We start from the raw sequence: 26,758 nt of genomic DNA, 5'->3' as shown, positions 1-26,758 counted from the left end.
AGAGAAAGAGTCCACTTAACAACCTCTCCCTCCTAAGCTCGTTCTGGGTATTGCTTTACCAGTGAATCTGAAACATGAATATATAAATGTGCATTAAGAATCAGCTGGGATAATCATGTTAGGTTCACTGCCTATCAGATTGTCGATACAGACCTTCTGTAAGTAACTCCTTTGAGAAGGAAATAAAATCAACTGGAACTAAACCCTTAAAAAAAAAAATCAACTGGGAAACATGTTTTAAAAGATTCCAGGTTCCATTTTCAGAAATTCTAGCTCATGTCATACATCATATTAAAAAACACAAATCTCTATTAACTTGACAATTTACCAGTCTTCAAGATGTTCTGTTTTTAGATTTTTTAATATTTGTTTTCATACTTTCCATGTCTGTAGACTTATGCAAATTCCTTTAGAGCCAGGTATCTTATGTGTATAACTAGGAGCCAGCAGCCCTTGACTCCAGGCTTGGCTCTACTAGTTCAAAGCTATGTAACTATAGTTAAGTTACATAATATCTCCAAGCTTAATTTTCTTATTTTATATAAGTGTAAAATAAGTCCCCCTTACCACTTGAGGAAAAAAGGGCAGGTACAGTACATCTTAGAATTGTTAGGAGTTGTTAAGAATCAGTCAAGATATATATAAAATATATAATATAATTTTAGTATGAAATTTCAGTGATACATACTTTGGAAATACAAGTACTCCTTTTTGTTAACTTCATAGAGAAAGAGGGTTATTCTTAAGTCTGAGGTGCCATTCTTATAGCAAGGTGGTTGTGAAATATGTTTGAGTGGTTGTTGTGGATCTGTCAAATTTAATTCAGCAATTGTATTTTAAAGATTATTGGGTTATTATCTTTAAATTTGCATCAGCAGTATTTCCTAAAGTAACAAATTCAGCTTTAGTTCAGTTTGACCAAGCTATACAGTATTCCCGCACTTAACGCAGGTATTAACGTTCTAGAACCCCCGCGATAGGTGAAAATCCGCGAAGTAGGAACCTTACATTTATTTTAGTATTTATATATATTTTAAGGCTTTATAAACCTTTCCCACACACTTAAAAACCATTCCCAGTCCCTTATTAACCTTTTCCACACTTTTATAAACACTACTTATGTTCTTAAACATATTCTGCACTCTTAAACCTACGTAACTTTAACAACATACATATACAGTACTGCAAAATTTTGTGATATAGCAAAAAATCCATGATAAATAATTAAATATAATATTTTAAAAATCCCACGATACAGTGAGGCCGCAATAAGTGAACCGCAATATAGAGAGTGACTACTGTATTTTTAAATTTGTATTCATTTTCAGATTCTTGCTTTGGCTTCTCTAGTAATGCCTCAGGGACAGCCTTCTTGCCTAATGTAGAAATTTTAATTTAATTGCTACTTTCTAATAAGCATGAGAAAATTACTAATTTTATTAAGTTTATACAACCACTCTTTGATGTAATTTTTTTCCGTTTAACAGAAAGGTAAACTGAGGCTTGCAGTGCTTAGGTAATTAACTCAAGATTCTACATCTAGTAAGTGACAGAGCCACTTAAATTCATATCATAGGACTTAAAAAACTGTTGGTTTTTCTACTGCATGTTTCCATTAAGCACTGTACTGGTCAGAGAGAGTGGCAGAAAGGTGATGCACTGTAAGCAAGCTCTGGGACAACTATTTGGCTAGTATTTGGAAAGGAGGTGGTTAAATTAATAGAACATAGCCTGGTAAAAGCACTATCAGATTTTCCAAATATGGTGAGAATAAGAAGGAAGGGAGTGGTGGCTTCCTGGGGAAATGACTGTTGAATTCACCTTGAAAGATCATTAAAAATGAGTAAGGGTTAATGGAGGGAAAGTCATTCTGAGCAGAGGGAAAAAGAAACATGTGCCAGAGGTAGAGGCCTGAAAATATTAGTGTAAGATGACTAAATTTATTGTCAGCACGGTTCGGATACTTCTGCCTCAGAGCGAGAGCTCCTTAGCTAAGATGCTGTGGCTGCTGCAGACCTACCTGTATTTGAGGAAAAGCAAGATGTGTTCAGAGTCAGGGATGGAGCTTAAAATGCATTTTTCTTTACAAACTGCTTTCCAAGTGGTAATTACACTGTTGATTTATACAGGGTGTTTTTTTGTTTTTGTTTTTGCTTTTTTGTGGGGGGGGGGGGGTTCTATTTTAAGGGCCAGTCTGGGAAATTAACTATGATGTTGTTTGTATCTATGGGATACTTCAGTTTGAGTTCCTACCCAGTTTACATTATGGGAACATAAACCATGATTTTTGAGATTGGCTATATTATTGATACTGTTTCTTTCTAGAATATCTCTTAATCATAGTTCTCAAAATTCTTTTTTTCCCCCTCAAAATTTTTTTTAATGAAAGATTTCGGTAAAGAATATATAGAAATCATAGGTTTTTAGAGATATCATGGGAATGGTAGAAAGGGTTAAATGACTGAGGAAGATGTGAAAGCCTAATGATATATTTCATTTTCAGCATTAGATTTAATAACTACTGTGTGTTGGCTTAAACAGTTATCCATTCTGAGTATTTAACTTTTAGACTCAGCACATTTTGGAAAAACTTTTAGTTTTAAATTAAATGGCTTTAGATAAACCCAAGTCTACGAAAGCAAGTAATTTGGGGAATTTTGTTCTAAGTATCCTACTTCTGAATTCTCTATTTTAGGATGTATGCCAAAATACTTAAATAAGATCACTTCCCAGGAAGATGGCAGAAAAAATTGAAATTCTGATTCCTTTTCATATTCCCTTTTAAAAAATGCTTTATTTACAATAAGAAACAAAACAAAAACATTCTAAAAGTCGAGGTCAGGCTAGAAATAGAAACTTAGACTATATTCAGTATTAGCTTCCTGGCCACTTTTTGATATGTTTCAGTCCCGTCCCGTCCTCCCCCCCCTCCCCCGCACTGTTAAGATTGCTACTTTAAGCTGTTTTGGTTTTAATATTGTACTACAAAATAGCTTTGTTTGGATTTATAATTTATAGCTTGCATGGTAGGGAGTTTAAATGTCTGTTATGTGTCTTTGTGTACTACTTTCTCTAGGCTATACGGCAAAGTACTGATACATCTATTGGACATTTGTTCTCATGTCCTCTCTCTCCCTACCCCATTATTCCTTTTAGCAGTGGCCGCTGGTTTCCCTACTCTTTCGTAACAGAACCCCTGAATTTTAACTGAGCATATGGGTGCCCAGCTAGACTGTATTACCCAGCTCCCCTTGTAGTTAGGTATGGCCATGTGGGTTGTAAGTAGAACAGATGTGTACAACTCTAGATTCTGCCCTAAGGGATGTGCCCTCCCTTTTAGCCTTCCTTCTGGCTAGAATTCAGACATGATGGAAGGACCTACTAACAGCCATTTTATGCTACAAAATGCAGGTCATGATGAAGATGGATTATCAAAAAGATAGGAGGAGCCTGGGTCACACTAGTTAATTATTTTAGACTGTTAACGTGAGAGAGTTCTATCTTCTTTAGGTCACTGTTATTTTTGCTTTGATTACAAACCTACCTGTGTCCTTTGTAATACACTTATTTTTAAAGTATATTTTATTGATTATATTGTACAATAGTTCCAATTTTTTCCCCTTTGCTCCCCTCCACCCAGCACCCCCCCTCCCCCAACAATCCCCCACAAGTCCATGCCATGAGTCGTACATACAAGTTCTCCTACCTCACCCTTTCATATATTCTTCTTCTTCTTTTATTTAAATAAATAATTATCTTAACAATAAAAAATAACAATCCCTCCCTCTCAGACTTAAGACCATTTATAATCATATAAAGGACAATGGGCAAATGTCTCGAGCTCCTCTAGCTGCTTCAAGCTGGACATGGTCATTGTCCTATCTACCATGGGTCCAGAAATCCCTAATAAGAGGAGAGGGTGGCCTTCCCACATGGGGAAGGATTGTGCAGACTCCAGGTCAGTTGGCTGTCCCCGGACAATGGCATGCTTGATTTAACAGGCTGGCATCCTTGTATTCTGGAGGCAACAGATTTGGCAACAGGGTTAAAAGACATCATTCAATCCATAACCACTAGATGACAAAAGACAGGTATTAATTTTCCAATGTCCCATATTAGGGAAAAGAAGGGCTTCTTTGGAGGAAGGTGTGCCAGGTACATCTCACCTGTCCAAAACCCTTTTGCCCATTATACTTAGTTTGGGCTGAGGGAAATATTTTAGGTTTCCCCCCTCTCAGACCTCTGGGCCCTTTCGGTCCAAGCCATTAGGATAGAAAAGAGGAACCAGTTTTAAAGTGAAGCCCACAGACCACACCATTCTTCACCAACCCAGCCACTTAGTTCAGCCAAACCGTTGAGTCTCAGGAGGCAGTGCTGCAGACAGGATTAAGTGAGGCCTATACGTACAGACAATCACTCATGTAATGAGATCATAGGCTTATGCCCTTTGAAAACAGAAAACACATGTTAATTTATGTAACATAGCCCACAAACAAGTCTCTAAATCTGTAGTACTGTTCTATCGGAAAGACATCCAGTTGCAAGGCATTTGACATTCTTCTTGCCTGTAAATTAAACACGTTTGATAATGCCACAGACATAGTTTAATTTTCAAATCAAAACAAACTTTAAATGAAGATAAACTTTAAAGACGGTTAGCTGCACTACTTTATAGTCTACCACTGAGCGTTGTGATTTTCCTTGAATCACGATTTTTCTCCCTAAGATTACCCTCCTTGTCATTAAAGGGACTGCATTAAGTCCATTTTTAATTGATCCTGTTCATTTGCATAAACACAACAAGAGCAGCAAATGATCACTTATGATCTTTAGTTCTGCTTTGCTGGAACTTACGCAAGGAACATCGATGGTGACCTTCAGTCTGCCCTTCAGGGCACAGAAGCTGAGCCACATACCTGGCATTCAGCCTTGCCTGTAAACACCTGTCTTTTCCAAGTCCTTCTGGTTTTCCATTGTGCCTTAAGGTCCCTTCTAGCCATCTTTCAGGAAAACAACCTTCATTTCTTCCCTGGAAAGATTGCCATGGACCGCACATCCAACCAAGGTACCAGACCTTTTATCTCATGGGCTTTTATTACCTTTGAAAGTCAATCCCAGTTCCTCAGGGCTTTTTGGTAACAACCAGAGCCCAAGCATGTCTTCTTTAGGCATGACATTCCAGTCAAAGTCTTAGTTAAAAAAAAAACAAACCTCTATTAACAAGTGGTCTTATTAGTTTCATGCAAAGAAACTTATGTCATTACTTACTTGTTTAGAATGCCAAACTCTGGAGGGATCAGATAGGGAGAAAAATATACAGTGTGAAGGAAAATCCTTGTCTTTCTAATATTCACTGAACTGGCATTTCCATTCTTCATATTTTCATTTTTTCTCCCACTAAAAATTTTTGTTTTTCCATTACAGTCGTCCCACTTTTTTTCCCCTCTTGCTTCCCTGCACCCTGCCCCCCCTTCTTCTACATTCAGTCCCCACCCAGCTGTCCATGTCCATGGGTCATTTATACATGTTCTTTGACTAGACCCTTCCCCTTCTTACCACTTCTCTCCCTCCCATCTCTCCCTTTGTTACTGTTAGTTTATTCCTTGTTTACATACCTCTGGTTCAATTTTGTTCATTTGTTTGTGTTGTTCATTAGTTTCCTGTAACAGGTGATAGCATAAGATAATTTTCTTTTGTTGCCTGGCTTATTTCGCTAAGCATAATTCTCTCTAGTTCCATCCATGTTGTTGTAAATGGTAGAAGTTCCTTCTTTCTTTCAGTACTTATTCATTGTCATTTTCCCCCTTTGTACTCGTGTTCCTCTCTGTCTCTCTGTTACTTCATCTTCTTAAAGCAGACCCTTTAGCATCTCTTGCAATGCTGGTTTTGTGGAGATGTATTCTTTGAGCCTTCTTTTGTCTTGGAAACTCCTTATTTCACCTTCCATTTTGAATGAGAACCTTGCTGGGTAGAGTATTCTTGGTTGTAGGCCTTTGTTCTTCATTGCTTGGAATATTTTTTGCCATTCCCTTCTGGCTTGTAGTGTTTCTGTTGAGAAATCTGATGATAGCCTTATTTGAGCTCCCTTGTATGTTATTAGTTGTTTCTCTCTTGTTGCTTTTAGGATTCTCTCTTTGTCTTTGAATGTTGCCATTTTAATTATGATGTGTCTTGAAGTGGGCCTGTTGGGGTTCATCTTCATTGGGACCCTCTGTGCTTCCTGGACTTGCGTGACTCTTTCTCTCCTCATGTTAGGGATGTTTTCTGTCATTAGTTTTTCAAAGAGGTTTTCTATCCCTTGCTCTTCTTCTTCTCCTTCTGGAATTCCTATGATACAGATATTATTACGTTTCATGTTGTCCTGCAGCTGTCTTAGAGCCTCTTCAGTCTTGTTCAGTCTTTTTTCATTTTGTTGCACTGTCTGGGAGTTTTTGTCTACGTTGTCTTCCAGCTCGCTGATCCGATCTTCTGCTTCCTTTAGCCTGCTTTTAATTCCTTCTACTGTGTTCTTCAACTCAAGATCGTATTCTTCATTTCCTGCTGGCTCTTATTGATAGCTTCTATGTCCCTTTTCATGCTGCTGTAATTCTCAGTAAGTTCCTTGTAATTTTTCTGGAGTTTCTTGTAGGTTCCGTGGAGTTCTTTGTAGTTTCCGCTGAGTGCATTGAGCTTCTCCATAATCCATGTTTTGAATTCCATATCTGATAGTTTGCTCCCCTCTATTTCATTTAGCACTCTTTCTGGGGATTCTACCTTTCCTTTCGATGGGGGGTTGTTTCTCAGTCTCCCCATTTTTGTGGCTCCTATTGTTTGTTGGTGCTTCTTAGAATGATCTGCACTTCCTGGATCTGTCCCTGGTGTTAATCTATTCAATCTGTGATTAGCCATCAGGCTTAAGGACCGAGGGTGTGGCAGTTTAATTCCTGTAGGCAGGGCTTTTGCTTCCCCTCAGGCTGACGCCACTTGGCCGGGAATGGTCTGCCTGCAGTATGGGGATGAGTCAGCACTGGGACCCGGTCGGCTGCTCCCCCAGTTCTCCCCTCAAAGCCACCACACCAAACTCTCCCCAAGCGTCTCTGTTCCTCTCTGTCTTTCCTCTGCTTGAGCCCAGGGTAAGTGGGGGCCATAATATTTTCGTATGTGATCCGCTTAAGAGCTCTTTTTCTCCAGCTGTTTCTCTCCGGCTAGCAAGAAATCCTGTGGCTTTTCGCTTTTCACAGCTGATACTATTTTACTTTCCACTCTGTTGCTGTAGGCTGGGAAGCCCAGCTGGGTATTTAGACCCTGCCCTTCTCAGGGGGAACCCCCAGCTGCTGAGCTGTTTCTCAGTCCCTTCAACTGCCACCTGTGTGAGCCCAGCCAACCCTTCCACGTCTCCACACTCCCTACTGGTCACGTTGTGATGTAGCGGGCCTTTTCTGTCTCTCCGTGGTTATAAGACTTCTCTCCAGCTGGTGTTCGGTTGGTTATTCCAGATGATTTCTCCAAAATTAAGTTGTAAGTCCAGACCAGTTCTGGGAGGAGGTTAGTGTACCTTCCACTTTTCCACCATCTTGTTTCTCTTGTAATACACTTCTTAAACCATATTGGGCATTTAGTTTGTTTGGATCATCTATTATCTGCCAGAAACTGTGAGCACCCAGAGAGATTGAGAGTACTGATGGCAGTGGATTGAAAGGTTTTCCAGCATCACCGCCACCACTGGACTTGGATTGACAATTCTTGATTACAAGATGAATAGCACGAAAATCAGCCTGAGGCTTATATGACTACAAACTACAATGATGAGGACTAGTATTGTAATTCTGCGGACTTAAAAGAAAATTCTGCCCCAGACTGTTTACTAGAAGAAAGCTATAGAAAATAGCTGATTTTTGTGATCAGTGAAATAATGCTTCGATAATGTTTCTGTTAAATGCGGTCAAAAAGAATGAAAATAATAGAAGGAACAAACACAGTAAAGTGTTTTAGATAGCAATTAACTGACTTAACATTTTAGAAAACTGAATAAGTAAAGCAGAGAACAAACCTGAGAATATACAGAGTGAATGGGAAAGTGGTAAAGACAAGACAGCCATTGTGGTCCTATTTCAAGATCCAGGTGAGTAGGATCAAGTATTAAAGGTATAACAGAAGAAAATATTACATTCCTAGAAGATCCTCAGGATTGCAAATCAGGAATCCTACACACTACTGGGAATTTATCCTTTTAATGAAACGTTTTTATTAATAAAAACTTTTAAAGAAACCAACCAGTAAAAATTTACTTTGAAGAAACTAAAATCATTGACAGATTACTTCCCTGTGACAAATGCCAAAATACAGTGAAGTTAGTATTAACTCTGATTGATTCCTTAATTTGTTGTGTAGCACAAAAACGAAGTCACAGAGAACTTTTTTTTCTTTTTTTTTTAAACAAATGTATACATAACCCCCACCTCCACCCCCCATACAGTGCTGAATTCTATTTGCTAACTGCCGTGGAACAGCACTGATGACTATTCACTTATATTTCTGATTCTTCTCCTTTAGGCTACACAGTACAGTTTTATTTCCCCACCACTGTTGAAGTTACTGTTTTTGGCCAATGAGTGGAAAAGTTACTGATAGAAACCATTAGGTCCGTGCATAATTCACCACATTCCCTTCCCCGTAGCATGCTGACTGCCATGTCTCAAGGGGTAGGGGTTTCATCATCTTGAATGGGGATGGCATAGAAAGCCATGCTCTCCATAGACATGTAGTATTAATACAAAAGAAATCTTCATTTTAAACCAGTGAACTTCCGAAATTATTACCCCACCATAACTGAATTTATCCTAACACGTAAATACTAGAAGAAAAATAACCCACAAACAACTATGGTTAACTTTTATAATATAAGAAAATAATATGTAAGAAACACTGTGGTCTGCTAAGTGACAGATATTTAATAAACTCAACAGTTATTCCTAATGTAAAATATTCTGAGTTAGAGTAGAATAATGCTTTAATGGAAATTTTATCTGTTTTAAATCAAAGGCATTGTTTTGAAAGTTCTTACAAGTGCTTTAAGTATAAAATAGAAATCAAAGTTAAGTTTGGAAAGGGAACAAATTCTTTGCCACTGATGGGATTCTATATGCAGAATATTCAGATCAAATTTTAAACAGTAATAGTCTTTTAAAAGTGGTTGGATCTAAGCATATAAAATATAACAGTAGTTAGAAAGTGAGATTTTTAACAAAAAAATTAAGTCTAGTCTTACATGTGAAATACATATAATCTGAAAGAAGAGAAAAAGATTGGTAAAAATTGTTCTGTTATTCCTCAAATGCATATGTTTGGTGAAGCTTAATTCAAAATCAGTATTTGGTGGGAATGATTTTATTTCTTAATTTATTGCATTATAATTGCATACAATAAAGTGCACAGATCTTAGATCTACTGTTTGAATTTTGACATTGCATATACTGCTGTAACCAACACATAAGGTGTTTAGACCATTTCCTTTACCTCAGAAGTTTTCTTATGCCACTTTCTCGCCAGTAACCTTCACCCCTCACCCCTGACCCCTCTCATCCCTCACCCCTCACTCCCACGCAGCAGCAACCACTGTACTGATTTCTATCCTCAGATTATTGTACCTGCTTTTGAACTTTATATAAATAGAATCATAGAGTATGTTCTTTTTTGTGATTGACATTTTTTGGCTTAGAAGTAGTATTTTTGAAATGTATCAGTTTATTGGCTGAGGAGTACTCCATTGTATACTTTTTTCTGTTGATGGACATTTGGGTTGTTTCCCAGTTTTTAGCTAATATGAATAATGCTGCTATTAACACTTTTGTGTGAAACGTTTGTACATAGATACTTGAGTGTAATTGCCAAATCATAAGGTGGTAGGTGCCAAAGTAGTTGAACTGTTTTAAAGTGGTGTGAATGATTTTGGCAGGTACTCTCAACTTCTTGAAAAATAAAGAGATGAAACTTTTTAGATATAATAAAATATCTTAGTTAATACTCTAGACCTACCACTCAGGTATGTGAATTGAAAACTGTACATGTGTGTAATAAATAAATACAAATAATGGTTGTGTTTGCTTTTCTGAATGGGTAACTTGATCAAAGTGTTAGAGATCATAGACTATAGATGAAGGGAGTAGTCAGTCTTATTATATGTTATGGTAGTGTTATTTTAGCTATTATAAATCTTCATGTATAGACTTCCAGATGTTAATTTTACAAAACTCTCTGGGTGGTTAAAGGTACTGGTCCTATTGTGGTCTCGTGGACAGATGCAGAATGTGGTCCCAAGTGGGACTTGCCCTCTAGAAGATCTTACCCCCACTGTCATTTCTGTTGACCATGAAAGGGAAATGGGTATTGGACCACAAAGATACATGGTACTTTTCCTTTGCACCAAAGGTAGGACACTCAAATAGTACTACTCAGAGCTTGGCGAGAACACCAGAGAAACATAAGAATACTATAACCCAAATACAGGATTGCAAGGCTAGTACTGAAATTTATACCCCAGACAGGTTGGACCCATTCTGAGACCTAGAAAGAAGGAAATATAGGTCACTCTCCCTCTTGGGCACCATCTTTGGTAGCCAGCATCACCATCCCCATCCTTCCAAGTATGGACTGAGAACAACAGTCCATCCTAATACTCCCCAGTTTTTAATGATTGACCTCAAAACATCCTGTTCAGTAGACTTGCTTGCAAAAGGCCAGTACATGGACATCATAGAACATTTGCAGGTGATGTCAGGATCATGGTAAAGTGAGAAAACCCCTTTGTTTCTCCCTTTAAATCTACATGTTTCTCTGTTTCTAGAGCATTAAAGGATGTGTGAGGTTGTGGGTATGTGTGTACATGTGCTAATTTGCAGGTGGCTTCTTTGTCAAAAGATGAATATACCCAAACATGGCTGCCTTGTACACTTATCCTTTGAAAAGATTTTATATTGCAGTTTCCTTCCTTCCAGAGCAGTTTTTAAAATACTACCTCATTGAGGTTTTTTTCCAAATGAAAATCTTTTATGTAATCTGACTTTTTTTTCCTGAATGATTGCCCTATGTCTTGTTATTTATGCACTTAATCTGATGGTGTAGTTGTAGTTTCATGATTGTTATTTGAGTTATTTTGGAAAGTTTATTTCTTATAAGTGCTGTTTTGAGCATTAAAATATAAAAAGAGACAGTGTCTCTTGGCACAAACCAGAGATTGTTGAATGAGTCATGGAGATTATTCCCACATATGTGGAAAAATTACATCACTACTTAGCTCTGAATTTTCTGTTTGTAATATCCTATGCCAGATTTCCCTCTCCCCTAATCCATCTTGTCTTTTATTAGGCATTATAAAGCAAGCAGTAAAAGAAACTCATAGTAAGTTACTTTGGGACCAAAAGGAAAATGCTATGAAAAATGAGACATCTTGGCTCAGTAATACCTGATCTTTAGATTTCTAGAGATTTAAAGATGTGAGCATAGCTACCTGCCTTTTCATTTGCACTGTTCTCTTAATTATTTTGCTAATTAAAATACTACAAGTTAATGATAACATTTTATTTTTGGAAAATTATCACCAAGGATATAATTTCATTTATTTATTTAATTGATTTGAGACAGAGGAAAGGTGGCAGGGAGAGAAAGAGAAAGAGAAACATTGATCAGTTGCCTCCCGTATGCTCTCGAACTGGGATTAACCTAGGCATGTGACCTAACTGGGAATTGAACCTGCAGCCTTTTGGTGTATGGGAAGATGCTCCAACTAACTGAGCCACCCACCCAAGGCTGATTTTTTTTTTTTTTAACTTAAAATTTAGTAAATAATTCCAGATTTGAAGGCTGCAGTAGGTTTTTGTGTGCATGTTTGTGTTTTTATTTCACTATGAAAAAGTTAGATTTACATCTCTTTCTTTGAAGGCGTAAGTGTGTGGAGACATTATGGTGTCACTTTAATTACTGGGTGCTTTTAAAGCGCTAAACTTTATCTAAAAATCTTGCTCTGGTGTTTATATATAAGTTTATTGAAAAGATCTTGTCATGGTGCAAGCACAATGTGATCTAATTTTAATTTTGGGAAAAATACTTTATACATGTAAGTGAAAAAGGCTGAAAGAATATGTATCAAATATTTATAGTGGTTTTCTCTGTGTATTGGGAATACAGGTTATTTTGTTTTGCTAATATGACAAAGTCTATTCAGAAAGTACCCTGAATGTAATGTGAAAAATAGAGATAATTATTGAAGAAGGTACAAGATGCAAGAAAGGTTGTACGTACAACAATGACACCTCAGTCCCCTTCACAGTAGGCCCCTTGGGACCTCACACAGTTCTCCCAATCACCATCAGCTGCTCCATCGTATTTTCCTGAATTTCATCCACAGTCTGAAATCTCTTCCCTTTCAAAGGTGATTTTAGTTTTAGGAAAAGCCAGAAGTCACAGGACCCCAAATCTGGGCTGCAGGGGGACCGAGTCACCTGGGTGATTTGATGTTTCACCAAAAAAACTGCATGAGATGTGATACGTGAGCGGGTGTGTTGTCATGATGAAGCTGCCAATCACCAGCTGCCCATAGCTGTGGCCTTCTGAGTCATCTGAATAGTTTCCATGAAGGAATGTTCAAGCTTAATGAAAATTTGATGCAGACTCATTAATCTACTAGCTCAGTCATTTTGAATGTGACAGCCACACAGTACACATGCTCACTCAGTGTCTACCACCCCCACTGACTAGTACAGTGAAGTTTGCATTGTCCACGCATGCCCATTCTAGTCCATTCTTCCTTGGCCGCCAGGTTACATCGATGTTGCATAAACCGCTCTTGTTATATAAACAATGACCGGTCTTTTTCCTGACAGACTTCATATGTAGTTTCTTTTTAAGTAAGCAAGTATTATTTCATAAAAGAAGAAAAATCAGGTTTTTTTAGAGTGCTCTCTGAAATGTGGGCCTTGTTTAATATTGTAGTAAGGCTTTAGTGCACAATTACAGATTTTATGTTATTTTCAGGTAAATTTAAAATCTTAACTTGTATAATTAGAATCATTTCCCAAGTTTAATACTATTTGTTAGTATGAGAAGAAAGCAGAGAAATCCATCATGAAAGTCCCTTACATTTAACTTTCTTTTTTTCCTTATTTTGGGCTACCTGCTCCATCTCTAGAATGTAGTGAAATTGCCTTATAAGTCATCTCCTTGCTTCTGCTTCATTGGCCATTCTCGCTGCATCCAGGTACAGCCGTGGGGACCCTAACACTGATCTCAGTTCCCTTGGGACATGGACACCTGATAGTCTTCAGTGATGTCTGGTTACTCTCAAATGATTTGAGTGTTCAAAGAAAAACAAAATTTTCCAAAACCTTCAGGAATCATTTTTTTGTACATTTTCCTGCATATTTATGACAAAAGGTTAGATTATGATCACTATACTGTTGATGAGCATTTTCATTAATGTACCATATAAAAATAGTTTAGAAGGTGTAGTGCAATCTACATTGAGCTCCTTCCTTCTGTTCTTTGCCTACCTCTTTAAATACCTGCGGCAGAGTACCCTGATACTTTTAAAGTGTAATGTGGAGATTAATGTTTTAAAAGTGGTGCCTTTCCTTATTACCCCCCACCAGAAGGGGGAAATGTCAGAATATCTGCCATCTTATTTTCATTTTCATAGCACTAAGTGGCTAATACCGAGTGCTCCTTTGAACTGCTTTTAAAGCTCTTTGCATGCGCTATATCTGTATTAGCTTACTGTTGAATCTTTACAATCTTTAAAGTGTGAGGTTATTGGGGAAATTTAAAGCTGAGAAAGTAAAGGCACAGAAAAGAGGTAATTTATCCAAGGCTAAGCAGAAAAAGGTAGAGTCCCCACTGTTAAGTATTCGGTTAATTTACTGTCAGTACCAGAATTTCTTTTAATTGCTGAGGTAACTAATTTCTGCTGTTTCTTTCTCCCTTCTGTTTGTCGTGTATAGGCACAGATAGAGATGATCTGGCTCGTGCTTCCTTCTTTATCACACTTTGATAGGAAAGCTCCTGTTTAACAAATGCAGTATAGAACAGACTCTGGAATTTGATGCACATTTCAGTCTAGCTGTGTAACCTTCGGCAAATTAATCTTATTTCTAAAGTGGCAATAAAAGTGACACCTGCCTTTAAAAGAGAACATTCATAAAGGGCACAATGACTAGCATATGCAAATGTTCAGTGTTAATTTTTGTCTACCAGCCATTGAGCATTCCCCCCAAGTAGTAATTAACTGGATCTATTCACGTCTCATTTCTTGGCATGGCATATTTAGTCACTGCCTAAAAAGAAAAAAATTGCCTACTTAGCTTTCTTCTCACTGATTCTAGGCTTAAAGTTTAATTTTTATAAGTTATTTGGCCAAAAATATTTTTTCATCAAATATATACTAAAACATAAGTGTAAGCTTAGTTCTTTGTAAAGCTTTTCCCATGAAAACAGTAGTTTTAATACTAAACCATGTGCATTGATACCATCATGAACAGTGTTTTCTGTTTTTTCCTTCCCTGTTGTACTTCTTGTGCAAATTTTTGTTCAGAATCATGTTATTTTACCTTTGCATCACATATGACTAGGTTTATTTTGTTATTTGTTTTTTCTTTTTCCAAGAGTTAGAATGTGACTAATCATAGCATAATATTTTAGAGGGTTATTATTGGATTCGCACAATAATTAAGGTAATGCTTTAGGACAAAGTCTGAGACATGATACTTAGGCTGGAGCCTAGATGTCCATGTTGAGATTTCCTGGGAATAAAAGGGTTGAGTTGGTCATTTTAGACGGTGTTAAGTAAACCCTGTCTTGACAAGACTATTCAGATTTGTGTTTACATTCTTAGGTGACCGGGTTATTGATGTGGGATCTGAATGGAGAACTTTCAGCAATGATAAAGCTACAAAAGATCCATCTCGAGTTGGAGATTCTCAGAATCCTCTTCTGAGTGATGGAGATTTGTCTACCATGATTGGCAAGGTAATATCAAGTGAGGCCTGACCAGACCTGGGATTTTGGGAAATTTGCAAAACCATCCATCAGGAATCTTGGCCTAAGAGTTAGATTTGCCACTTACCATTGTGAATGTTAGTTGCCTTATGCATTGCTTCCATCTTAAAGGGGAGGCCAACAGATCAAAATTAGAGTCTATATCTCAGGCCTTTGTTTTCATGAAGCACATTTTGCACAAAAATTAAGTTAAACATGGTGTGATCTCATGCCTTTATATCAATATGTTCCTAGAACATTAGTAAACTCTTTTCTTTTCCCTTTATTACCACCTATCAGATAGATAAATTAGAGTTCAATATAGCATATTTTCTAGTATTGAAAATAGTTACCCAAGCTTCACCTTTTTTATCAGTAAAGTGAGAGTAATAGTACTTCATAGAGACTGGGGGTTACTTGGGAATATACATAGAATATTTATAACAACATGTAGTATGTAGTATGTGTTCAGTTAATGATTACCACTGCTTTTCTATAAGACAGTAGCATACTCTTCCTAGCAACCTGGCTCTTTTTTGCTCTAGTATCTAAATTAGAAATAGTACTGGCAGTATTCCAAAGGACTAATCAAGGAAATATATGCTATTTTAGTACTTAATCTATACTACTGCATAGTCTATATTTTTAATAAAGTATGAAAAAGCAGGCCATTAATTATTTTTTCATGTTCTGTTAATTACACGTCAAATTTGAAAAACATGGTGTATACTAGATTAAGATTACAGTATTCAGAAATGTATTTTAAGCCGGTGATTTCTGCATTTGCTTTAGTCTTACAGGCTGGAAAAAATATATACTAAGGACATTATCAGATATAAGATTGCAACTAATTGACATTGCAACATTTTTTTTCCAATGGAAAATAACATGACTCAAAAACAAAAAAATAAAAATAACAGTAAATTTTCTTTATAAATGACCCCCAACTCTCGGTTCCCATTGTATCCCCTCTTTTCCTTGTCAAAAATAAGTCGTTGTTATGTATCCTGTGTTCTCTGAAAGTGGTTTATGCCTATATGACAAAAAAAAAAAAAAAATTTAATGCTCTATTGGTCATACACAGTTGACCATTGAACAACACTGGGGTTAGGGGAACCAACCTCTTGCTCAGTTGAAAATCCACGCCCAACTTTTGACTGCCCCAAAACTTTACTAACAGCCTTCTGTTGACTAGGAACCTTACTAATAATATAAACAGTTGATTAACACATATTTTGTATGTCATGTGTATTATAATAAAGTAAGTTAGAGAAAATTCTAAGAAAATCCTAAGATATATTTACAATACTATACGTATTTATTGAAAAAATGCATGTATTAAGTGGACCCGCACAGTTCAAACTTGGGTTATTCAGGGATCAACTATACTAAATTTTTTAATATATTGGTTTGGCCAAAAAGTTGTGTGTTTTTTCTATAAAATAAGACATTTTTCATTTTCATTAATAACTTGATTTAGGTATTTTGAGTATGTAGTTGTCTCCTGTGTGGTATAATGTTGATTGTTCTCAATTACTGTCTCTATTTGATTGCTGTCAACTTCAATGGGTCTACCTGACTGTAGAGCATTGTGCAGCGAGAAACTCCGGCATGAAACGTTTACTTTGACACATCCAGTCAGTCACAGCACCTTCTTCATACACTGCACAAATCTTTTTTTGCATTTCAGTTGTGTTTTTACCTTGCTTGAAATAATAAAGCATAATAGGCAAAAAATGTTGCGTTCTTCCATTTTCATTATTAAAATGGCTACACAAAAACTCAGTAATTTTTAAAAATTTATTTAGTTTTGTTTATTTATTTATTTTTAGAGAGGGGAAAGGAGAAAGAGAGAGAGAAACATGACTGTGTGGTTGCCTCTCACTTACGCCCCCAACTGGAGACCTGATGTGCAACCTAGTCATGTGCCCTGACTGGGAATCGAACCAGTGACACTTGGCCCGCAGGCCGATGCCCAATCCACTGAGCCACAGCGGCCAGGGCTTAAAACTCAGCAATTTTGATGATTTTTTTTTTTTTTTAATGCATGCTGATATGACAGTTGTCACAATACAGTCTAACATAACTGTTTCGAATGAAGTTAAGGACAAGTGCTATTAGAGCCATCATACAGAAAAAAATAAATGAACTTCTTGGCAAATCCAATATTTGGGAACATTTCTGGACTTTCTATCCATTATCTACTCTAGTCTAGTTAGTCAAATGCCGTATCCCACTTTTAAAATCAGGTAATCTTATTCCTCCTTCATTGCTCTTATTTTTCAGCATTTTCTTTACTAGTCATTTCCATTTAAAGGACCACTTTGTTTAATGAAAAAAATCTAAAACAAAAAATTGCGTTATTTTCACTGAGATTCTGGTTACATTTATTTACAAACTTACTTAGGGAAAATTGTTGTCTTCATGATAAATCTTCCTATCTAAAAGGTATGTCTTTCCATTTCCCTAGGTTGTATGTGTCTTTTAAGGATGTTTTCAAGTTTTTTTCATGAAGGTCTTGTATGTTAATTCTTAGATATTTTATCTTTGTTGTTGTTGTAATTGGAATGCTTTTCTTTCACTGACTTCTAACTGGTTGGTTACACATATAAGGCTGTTTCTTTTTTATTAATTGTGGTCTTTTCACTAATGGATTTCTTATTCATAGCAGTTAAGTGATTTTCTTGAGTATTTTAGATAGACGAAGATACTATCTGAAAATAATTTATCTTTTCCTTCCTAAACTTGTACCAATTTTTCTTTCCTAATTTTAATATAATTATACTAATATAATTTATATAATTATGCTACATAATTATAATGACATTAATTGACTAGTTTTTCTAGCACAGTATTACAAAGTGGTAGTGTTAGGAGGTGCCTTTATCGTCTGTCTCTAATGTAATGTTGCAAATGTTTCTGTTAATCATGTTGTTGGCTTTAGGCCCAGGAGGGTGATTTTGTAATATAAAGTACCTATTTTTAATATTTTACCAGATTTTTTCAAAAAATGCATTTTGAGTTTTGTTTACTTGCAATTTTTTTTTTTTTTTGAGCAACTTTGGAGATGATCAGTTGAGTTTTTTCCTTATTTCTATTAATATAATAATCTATATGATTAGGTCTCAAGTACTTTACAGGTAAGAACACCCATTATTTGATTTAAAAAATCTCTAAAAACACTTTAACCGGGTACCTTTTCTGTTGAGGAATAGGGAGTGTACACATGGGATAGGTTTCTTGGGCATATGGAGTCATATAAGTTATGTTTTCTTAGAAATTGTTCATGCAGGTTTTCAAAATTTTTTATATAAAGTTATAAAACTTTGTTTTATAGGGTACAGGAGCTGCAAGTTTTGATGAGTTTGGCAACTCCAAGTACCAAAATCGGCGAACAATGAGTAGTTCTGATCGGGCAATGATGAATGCATTCAAGGAAATTACTACCATGGCAGACAGAATCAACCTCCCTAGAAATATAGTTGTAAGTTCCTGTCTAGCTCCTTTAAACCATTCTGGCATTGACTTAGCATAATTTAATGAACGCATGAAATTTTGATACTGCATCTAATTAAATGGCCTAGAGGTAATTAAACTTAGCTTCTCTGCTTTGAAGGATCGAACAAATAATTTATTCAAGCAAGTGTATGAACAGAAGAGCCTGAAGGGAAGAGCTAATGATGCCATAGCTTCTGCTTGTCTCTATATAGCCTGTAGACAAGAAGGGGTTCCTAGGACATTTAAAGGTAAGCTTTTAGTTGCACATGAAAAATGTTATCTGTCATATTAAAGTAGCAGACCAAAGTCAAGCAGCTTTGATACCAAGTAGCTATGTCATGTCTTTGTGCTTTCATACAGTAATCCACCTTAGTATAATTTGCAAATGCCCTCTACTTTGTTCCTTGACAGAAATTCATTGTGTGATCTTACTGACCATGTTGTTTTCGGGCTGTTTTCCCATGTAAAGTCATTTTAGTCCATGTAAGCCCTATGTTCCTTGGTAGTAACATCTTTTGACTAACGGTATTTTGTAAGCTTTGAGGCCCGTTATGATAAGCCAGAGTAGGACTTTGTACTAAGTCTGAACACTTGGTGTGTGGAAAAGTTTTTGCTTATAGCTGGGTCTCCACACGTGAGGGAGCCAGCCCTTTGAATGCATCAGTGAAATTTTTTTCTCTTCAGTTATATAATTTGCATTTTCACACTTAAGTTGGAGGCTTTGTGAGAATAGTATTTTTCATCCAGTTTGCAGTTTACCCATGAATACCTGACAGCCTTATTCAGTATTGCTGTGATACTTAAACTGCCAAAGTTCATTTTGTTTTAAGACTATAATTACCCTTATCTGTGAATGTTTAAATTCTACATTTTCTTATGTCAATATGAATAGGCAGTAACCTTTATCATCTTTTTCATTACAACTAAAACTAAGGCTTTTGTTAAATTTATTTTGAAAGTGTTTGGTAGTTGAATTTTTAGACTAACATGGTCATGTGTTTTCACCTCCTTTTGCTGCAGCCTGTGACCTCAGGGACAGCATGCACACATGACTTTATGGAGCTTGCAAGGCATTCTTTATTTAGCTTGAATATTTTCTTCATCTCCTTGATGGATTCCTTATTGTAGATTACTGTATAAATATCAAAGAAGTTTTTGATTGGTTGAAGAAAATTATTTGCATAAGTTGAAACTCTGGAGACATTAATATTTTGAAATATTAAGATCTACACTTAACCTTTGAAAAAAATTCTTTAAAATTGGATAAACATTTAAATTATGTAACAGAAATTTTAAATAAGCTCTAAGGAAGGTATCATGGAGACCTTTTTTGCTATTAGAATGTATTGCTTTTATAATCTGCAGTGATAGATTTTAAAATGAACTGTATGATTTATATGATTTATTTAAATGTTTATTTTTTCTTTTAGAAATATGTGCTGTATCACGAATTTCTAAGAAAGAAATCGGTCGATGTTTTAAGCTTATTTTGAAAGCTTTGGAAACCAGTGTGGATTTGATTACAACTGGGGACTTCATGTCCAGGTTTTGTTCCAACCTTTGTCTTCCTAAACAAGTGCAGATGGCAGCTACTCACATAGCCCGCAAAGCTGTGGAGCTGGACTTGGTTCCTGGAAGGAGCCCGATATCTGTGGCCGCGGCAGCCATTTACATGGCCTCGCAGGCATCAGCTGAGAAGAGGACCCAGAAAGGTAGGAGAGGAGTAATGAACCTGATGGCTGCAGTATATCATTGTGTTTCCAGTTAAGCAGGAAGCAGGCAAATATCCAGAACCCACATTTTAGAGGCAGATCTCCTTAGTACCAAAACTTAGGAAATACAGTATTTCCTTTTTAAGTGACTCATTAGTAAAAATGTTTGGAGGTATAACCTTTTGTACAGATTTACCTTTTTTCCCATTGGAATTATTTTATTTTGGTTTATACATTTATTTTTTTAGAAGTTTTTATTTTTCCCCTACATTTTCCTGATTATGTTGAAACAGGGTTCATCCCCCTACCCCACCCTCCAAGAAAAACTTATCTTTTTAAATCTTGAGAGGAGGGGCCATGCTTTGTTTCTCACTTCCAGGCCATCAAGCTGAAACATTCTGTGAAGACTCCTCTCTCTCTCTCAGTACAGTATTCAGTTCCTAATGGCAAAAGTATTTCCCACCTTCTAAAGGCCATGTTTGAATTTAGAGTTGTTTTCAAACAGAAGTATTAAAGTGAATTTCCTGAAAAGCATGAAGTTATTATTAATTCTGTTATCCTCAAAAAAGATTTGTAAAGAAAAAAAGAGCTGTTAACTCTAAATTTAAAAGTGTGGTAGTGAAGTTACTTGCTGCAATAACTTTATAAACCCAATTCAGAACAGCCTTTTACCTTGGCTTTAGGCGATGTTTCTATATCAGTGAAAGTGAATTATATAGAAGAATGATTAGAAAGAAGCAGCCAACCATTTGTTGTTTAAATGTGCTGTTATCTTTGGCCATCACTCATACTTACAGAAATTTTGAGTCCTCTGGTAGGATTCATAAGATGAAGCTAGGTCCATACTTTGGTTCCTAGTTGTAAAGTTTATTCTAATCAATAACATAAAAATGTTTTATCTTGACACTGTCTTCTGCTTGTCTTTTAACATTAACGGTTTCACTGCAATTTAAGGCCTTTTTCTTCCCTGCAGCCAGTTTATGTTGACATAGTTGACACACATTAGTATCTGTGTCTATCTAGAGAGACAAAACACATGATAAGGAACTTAAAAATCAGTTCATTGCATACTGATGACAGGCATCCACACTGAAAATCTGTAAACTCTCACTTATTTGAACTGACTGAAAAGGTGGTAAAATGAGTTTCTATTAAAGGGTGTGTTTAAGAAATCCATTTTAATTAGGTACTTATAACTAACGAAATAATTGACAAGTGGTAGTCCCTTAGAACTTCTTTTAATTAAAAGAAGGAAAAAAAAAGTGATAACTTCAAAGGGTTAAAATTGTATCCATTCCTAGGATTCTGTATTAGGCTATAGAAATCATGTGCTAACAGTCCTCATGTGAGCTCAATATATATGCTTAACTATGTTTATAATAGTGAAACACATCTACATTTTGTTTTAATATATAGCTATTTGGTTTCAGATGTACTAAGTAGGAAAAAGAAGTTGTAGAACAATATTTATAGTGAATCTGTTTTGGTTTTAGCCTTTTAACAGATGGTAGGTAGAGGGAGATGTTGCAGGGGAACTTTTAAACAGATGATTAAGTGGCTTTCTTCATTAGGTTGTATTCATGGATTGCTTCTATGATCCTCAAAAAGATTGATTGTGAAGAAAAAGGAGATGGCAGTTCAAATATGATGATTGGTGTAATGATTGTCACTCAGAGTGCTATACCCTGAGCACTGTTCAAATGTTTTACATATAGTAAAACTTTTAATACTGATATGATAACTCTTTGAGGTCATAAGTACTACTACCATTATTGTTATTAACTTTAGCCCTGCTTTCGACTTCGTGTGTAATTCATTATCAGTTTTTAAAAATCCATAATTTGGTTTTGTTTTTCATTTTGGCATTTTATACAACCATCTCCCACAAATTGAAATTCAAGTAGTAGAAGGTAGTAGGATGGAAGTTATACTTTAATATTTCGATTTTTGTCTTTTAGAAATTGGAGATATTGCTGGTGTTGCTGATGTTACAATCAGACAGTCCTACAGACTAATCTATCCTCGGGCCCCAGATCTGTTTCCTACAGACTTCAAATTTGATACACCTGTTGACAAACTACCACAGTTATAAATTGAGGCAGCTAGTGTAAAATTCTTGTGATCACTGAACTTGGCCTGTTGTACATAGCCTATATAAAGTGCTGGATTGAGCCTTTAATAAGGAAAAACAAGACATGGTACGCATTCCAGGGCTGTTAATTGCTTGGCATTGTGTATGTACATACTAGTAAAACATATTTAATGATTTAAATTTCTTAATGAATTTGCTTTCTTTTGTAGCAATCTAGGAAACTGTATTTTGGAAGATATTTGAAATTATGTAATTCTTGAATAAAACATTTTTCAAAACTAAAGTTTTTGCTATAATTACATGTTATATGTACTTTATAATTTATAATATGTAATTATAAATACATATTATTGCAGCTAATAAAGCTGTTAGTGGTCCTTGTTTTCTGTTTTTTTTTTTTTTACTTTTAAAAATAAAGTCATGGAAATAGCAAAAAGGGTGTTGACATGAACATATTTAGTTTGCAGTTTAAAAGGGTTTGTGTGATTAACAGCAGAGAAGAGGGGTTGCGGGGAGGGCAAAATGGATAAAGGGGGTCAAATACATGGTAATAGAGGGAAACTAGACTTTTGCTGGTGGGCATAAAATAGAGTATACAGATACAGAATTATAATGTTGTGTACCTGAAATTTATATATTGTTACAACTCAATAAGAAATTTTAAGTTTTTGAAAAAGAGAACATTTAGAAAATGCATAATGAAAATGCCCATAAGCCACCCAGAAATAACCGCCAATATTTTGATATTTTTTTCTTTCCAGCTGTTTCGCTACACTTTATTTTTAAAATATAATTGTGATTTGGGTAAAGTAATACGATTTTTTTTTTCATTTTCCTGATTACAAAAATTATGAGGGAACTAGAAAAATGCAGATAAGCATAAGGGGGGGCAAATCCTAGCCCCTCCCATTCAGCCGTGTCAACATTGTGGATTATTTTTTATTGTTATATATTTAAAAAGCTTGGGTCAGCAGAACTGATTTTAAAGATTAATAGGTGCAGAGGGTATGCTTTATTTATTTATTTTTAATGAGCGGATCTTACATTTTTGTAGGTATTTCTTAAAACTAAAGAAAGGAAAACACTAGTTATTCTAAATTCTTCCTAAGCCACCTATGTGCTTTAATCAATTCAATTCCAGATACTGAGAGGAGAAATGCCTAGTCAAAGGGTAAAGCAGCGGCAGTGCTACTTATTCCTCTTTCTCTCTCCCCTGGCCTTGCAGTCTAAGTGGTCTTGATAGAGACAGGTGTGTTTGGAATTGGCTGTATTGTGGTTTTTGTGGTTTGTTTTTTTAACTTGTTATTTATTGATTTTAGAGGGAGAGAGGAAGGAAGAGAGGGACATCCATTGATTGATTCTTGTATGAGCCCTGACTGGGGATTGAACCTGCAGCCTTGGCGTATCAGGATGATGCTCTAACAATGGATATATTGTTAATGATGGCTTTGGGGAGTCATTTAATCTGACTGTGGGAACATTTTCACTTACATGGGAAGGGGGCAGTCAACAGAAATTTCACATTTGCGGTTCAGACCACTAGTGTTCTTTTTCCACCTGAATAGGACCTAGTCCTTATTTGTCCATCACCTTTATTTTTTATCAGGCCAATTGTCACAGTCTTGCAGTATGTGTATTCAAGCAACCCTTATTTTACTTGACCCCTAAACACAAGAGTAGTGATGCCAGCAATTTGAATATGCCAAAGAGAAGCTGTAAAATGCTTCCTTTAAGTGAAAAGGTGAAAGTTCTCGACTTAATAAGGAAAGAAGAAAAATTAGATGCTGAGCTTGGTAAGATCTATGGTAAGAAGGAAACATCTCTCTGTAATTGTGAAGAAGGAAAAAGAAATTGTGCCAGTTTTGCTGTTGCTCCTCAAACTGCAGAAGTTGCAGCCACAGTGCATGATAAGTGCTTAGGAAGGAAAAGGCATTAACTTCGTGGTTGGACGACATGAACAGAAAATGTGTTCCAGCTGATGGCACTGAGCCAATATGAGGACTTCAGCAAGGAATCCCCTGAAACAAGTGACACCATTTACAGAAAGTAAGGGATGGTTACAGTAACATTTTGAGAGATCACCTTCACATAACTTTTATTACAGTATATTGTCATAATTGTTCTATTTTATGCCTATGGTTGTTAATCTGTCACTGTGCCTAATTTATAAATTAAACTTTATCGTGGTATATGAAGGATTTGGTACTGAGGTTTCAGTCGCCCACTGGTGTTCTTGGAATACACTCCCCACAAAGGGGAGAGAAGTACTGTACTTTCAAAATAATACATTCTAAACCAGAGATGGTTCATTACTTTTACTTAGATCTTAAGGTGTGAGAAACTCCTCATACATAGGAGGACACCCACCTCATTCAGAGCTGATCATAGAAGTTGAGGCCAGCTTCTATGTGCGCCTACATTTTAACAAGCTAGGAATGTTATTAGTGAGCCATGCGAGGTCATTTCTATGAGGATCAAGAGGACGCTTCCTGCACATGCTAGCATTTTTAAGGAGTTAAAATCTTGGTTAATATGGCTCCTTCCACTCTTAAAATAGTCACTGGAAGCTACTTTCATTGACAATCTCTGCTATTACACTACGAGTTCAAGGATTTGATTATACATTTCATGTAATCTAAGTTTGAGCCCTCTGGTCCAATAGCTCCATTTTGTAGATCAGAGAAGACTAGAGAAACCAAAAGATCTCTCCAAGTTCACCTAGTAGAAAGAGATGGGACTAACTCAGATCCTTGATCACCCAATCCAGTGCTCTTCCCACTAAACCATACTATTGAAACTATTTCAGAGGAGGCTGCCTCAGGACCAACTTTCTCACCCAAGGACATGCTTGTTGGTTTTATAGAGAGGGGAAAGGAGGGAGAGAGAGAGGGAGAGAAACATCAATCGGTTGCCTCTCGTCTCTGCCCTGACCAGGGACCAACCCATAACCTAGGTATGTGCCCTGAACGGCAATCAACCCACAACCTTTTGGTTTATGGGATGAAGCTCCAATGAACTGAGCCACAGTAGCCATGGCTCAGGACCAACTTTAGTTGTAACTCTCAAATAAAATTCTGTTCAGTTACTAAATTAACAATTATTCAATGCAATATTTGTATCTGGCTTTTTGGGCAAAGCTCTTCAGAGTGAGTTTCTGTTTGTTGTTGTTGACACTACTACAGATGTCCCATCTTCCTCACCTTTGCCTATCCCTGCTCCCTAACCATTCTTCCTTCAGGCCATCACCACACTGAGGTCTGTGTCTATGGGTCATGCATATGTTCTTTGACTAATCTCACCTTCTTTCATCTGGTTCCCCCTCGCCCCGCCCCCAAACAGCTGTCAGTGTGTTCCAGAGTTTTTAAATTATTTTAAAAATTAGTCCAGGTTTCGAGGAGTTAATAGCTATAAATTATTCTTTAGTTTTTTCCTAAACTAAATACTTCTTAAACTAGATGTCTCTTGACAGTAAGGCTTTGTGTTCAAAGCAACAAATGCACTTTACCCATGGTTGTCTTTGGTTTCTAAGCTAATGTATCACAGGCGCAAGATTTACTTAAATTATCAATAACAGCTTAGGGCGTCAGCCTATTATCCCTGCGGTCCTCACCCAGCCAAGAGGCCTCTGTGCCCAATGCCAATATTTCCAATAGTCAATGGCCCTGACTTCTCCTGTTGCTGGAGTTCTAATCACATCCACGAACTGTGAACTACTGAAAGGTCCCCTGGCCCCCTAAACACCTCTTCATTCTCCCCCTCTCAGATATTTACACGTGCACTCCTTTCATCAGGAGCTCAAGACTTGAAGGTGTCACTGCGAAAGCATTATTCAGCTGATCTCTATGCCCCAGAGGCCCCAGCATCTTTCACGAACATTAACTTCCATCCATAACACTGGCATTTCTCTGGCCAGGGGGACTTTTCACTGCCATTCCGGGATGCTCAAGCTCTTCCTTGGTGAAAGAAGAGGAGGGAAAAAGTGAGCGTAACTCTTTTCTTTTCCTCTGCAGACTATCAAAAAACTTTTGCTTTCTTTGATCTGCAACAGCCTATGACTGGCGTAGCTATTATCTGAAATGGTAAGTGTGTTGAGAGCTTGAAGAAGGAATATCACTGGTATGCAAAGTACTTAACATCACTAAACAAGTAGGAGTGATAAGATTCTGCCAAAGGATACTTTGCTCTAAATTGACATACATGACAAAGTTAAAACCATAAAAGAATTGGGCCTGACGCTCTCAGTGATGTTAGAAAGGCTAGTTTGTTCTGTACTGTTCCAAAAGGCAGGTGCAGGGTGTAAAAGTCACATGGAGTTCCCAGATGAACACATCTATCATGTTAAATACTTCATGGTGGTATTTTATCAGGGGCTTGCTGTATCTGTCAGAGATTTCTCTGGAATGACCTTACTGCCTCAGTGGTTCCTTCTAGCTCTATAGCTATGAGACATTCG

The 26,758-nt window shown here is 36.5% G+C and overlaps 1 protein-coding gene across 1 annotated transcript in view; it reads left to right on the top strand.

Annotated features, from left to right (window-relative positions):
- The window catches only part of GTF2B (general transcription factor IIB), a 34,886-nt gene extending 12,204 nt beyond the window's left edge, over positions 1 to 22,682 (top strand). The window contains exons 3-7 of the mRNA XM_090271718.1: positions 14,861 to 14,994; positions 18,341 to 18,487; positions 18,620 to 18,749; positions 19,932 to 20,213; positions 22,172 to 22,682. Coding sequence (XP_090127844.1) covers positions 14,861 to 14,994; positions 18,341 to 18,487; positions 18,620 to 18,749; positions 19,932 to 20,213; positions 22,172 to 22,305 — 827 coding nt within the window. The 3' untranslated portion in view covers positions 22,306 to 22,682. The remainder of the gene's footprint in view (positions 1 to 14,860; positions 14,995 to 18,340; positions 18,488 to 18,619; positions 18,750 to 19,931; positions 20,214 to 22,171) is intronic.
- Positions 22,683 to 26,758: the final 4,076 nt, after the last annotated feature.

The sequence above is a fragment of the Furipterus horrens genome, unplaced genomic scaffold (assembly GCF_987537825.1).
Source record: "Furipterus horrens unplaced genomic scaffold, mFurHor1.1.pri manual_scaffold_3, whole genome shotgun sequence".
NCBI lineage: Eukaryota > Metazoa > Chordata > Mammalia > Chiroptera > Furipteridae > Furipterus > Furipterus horrens.
The sequence above is the reverse complement of the archived record's forward strand: the minus strand, read 5'-3'. Positions and strand labels throughout refer to the sequence as shown.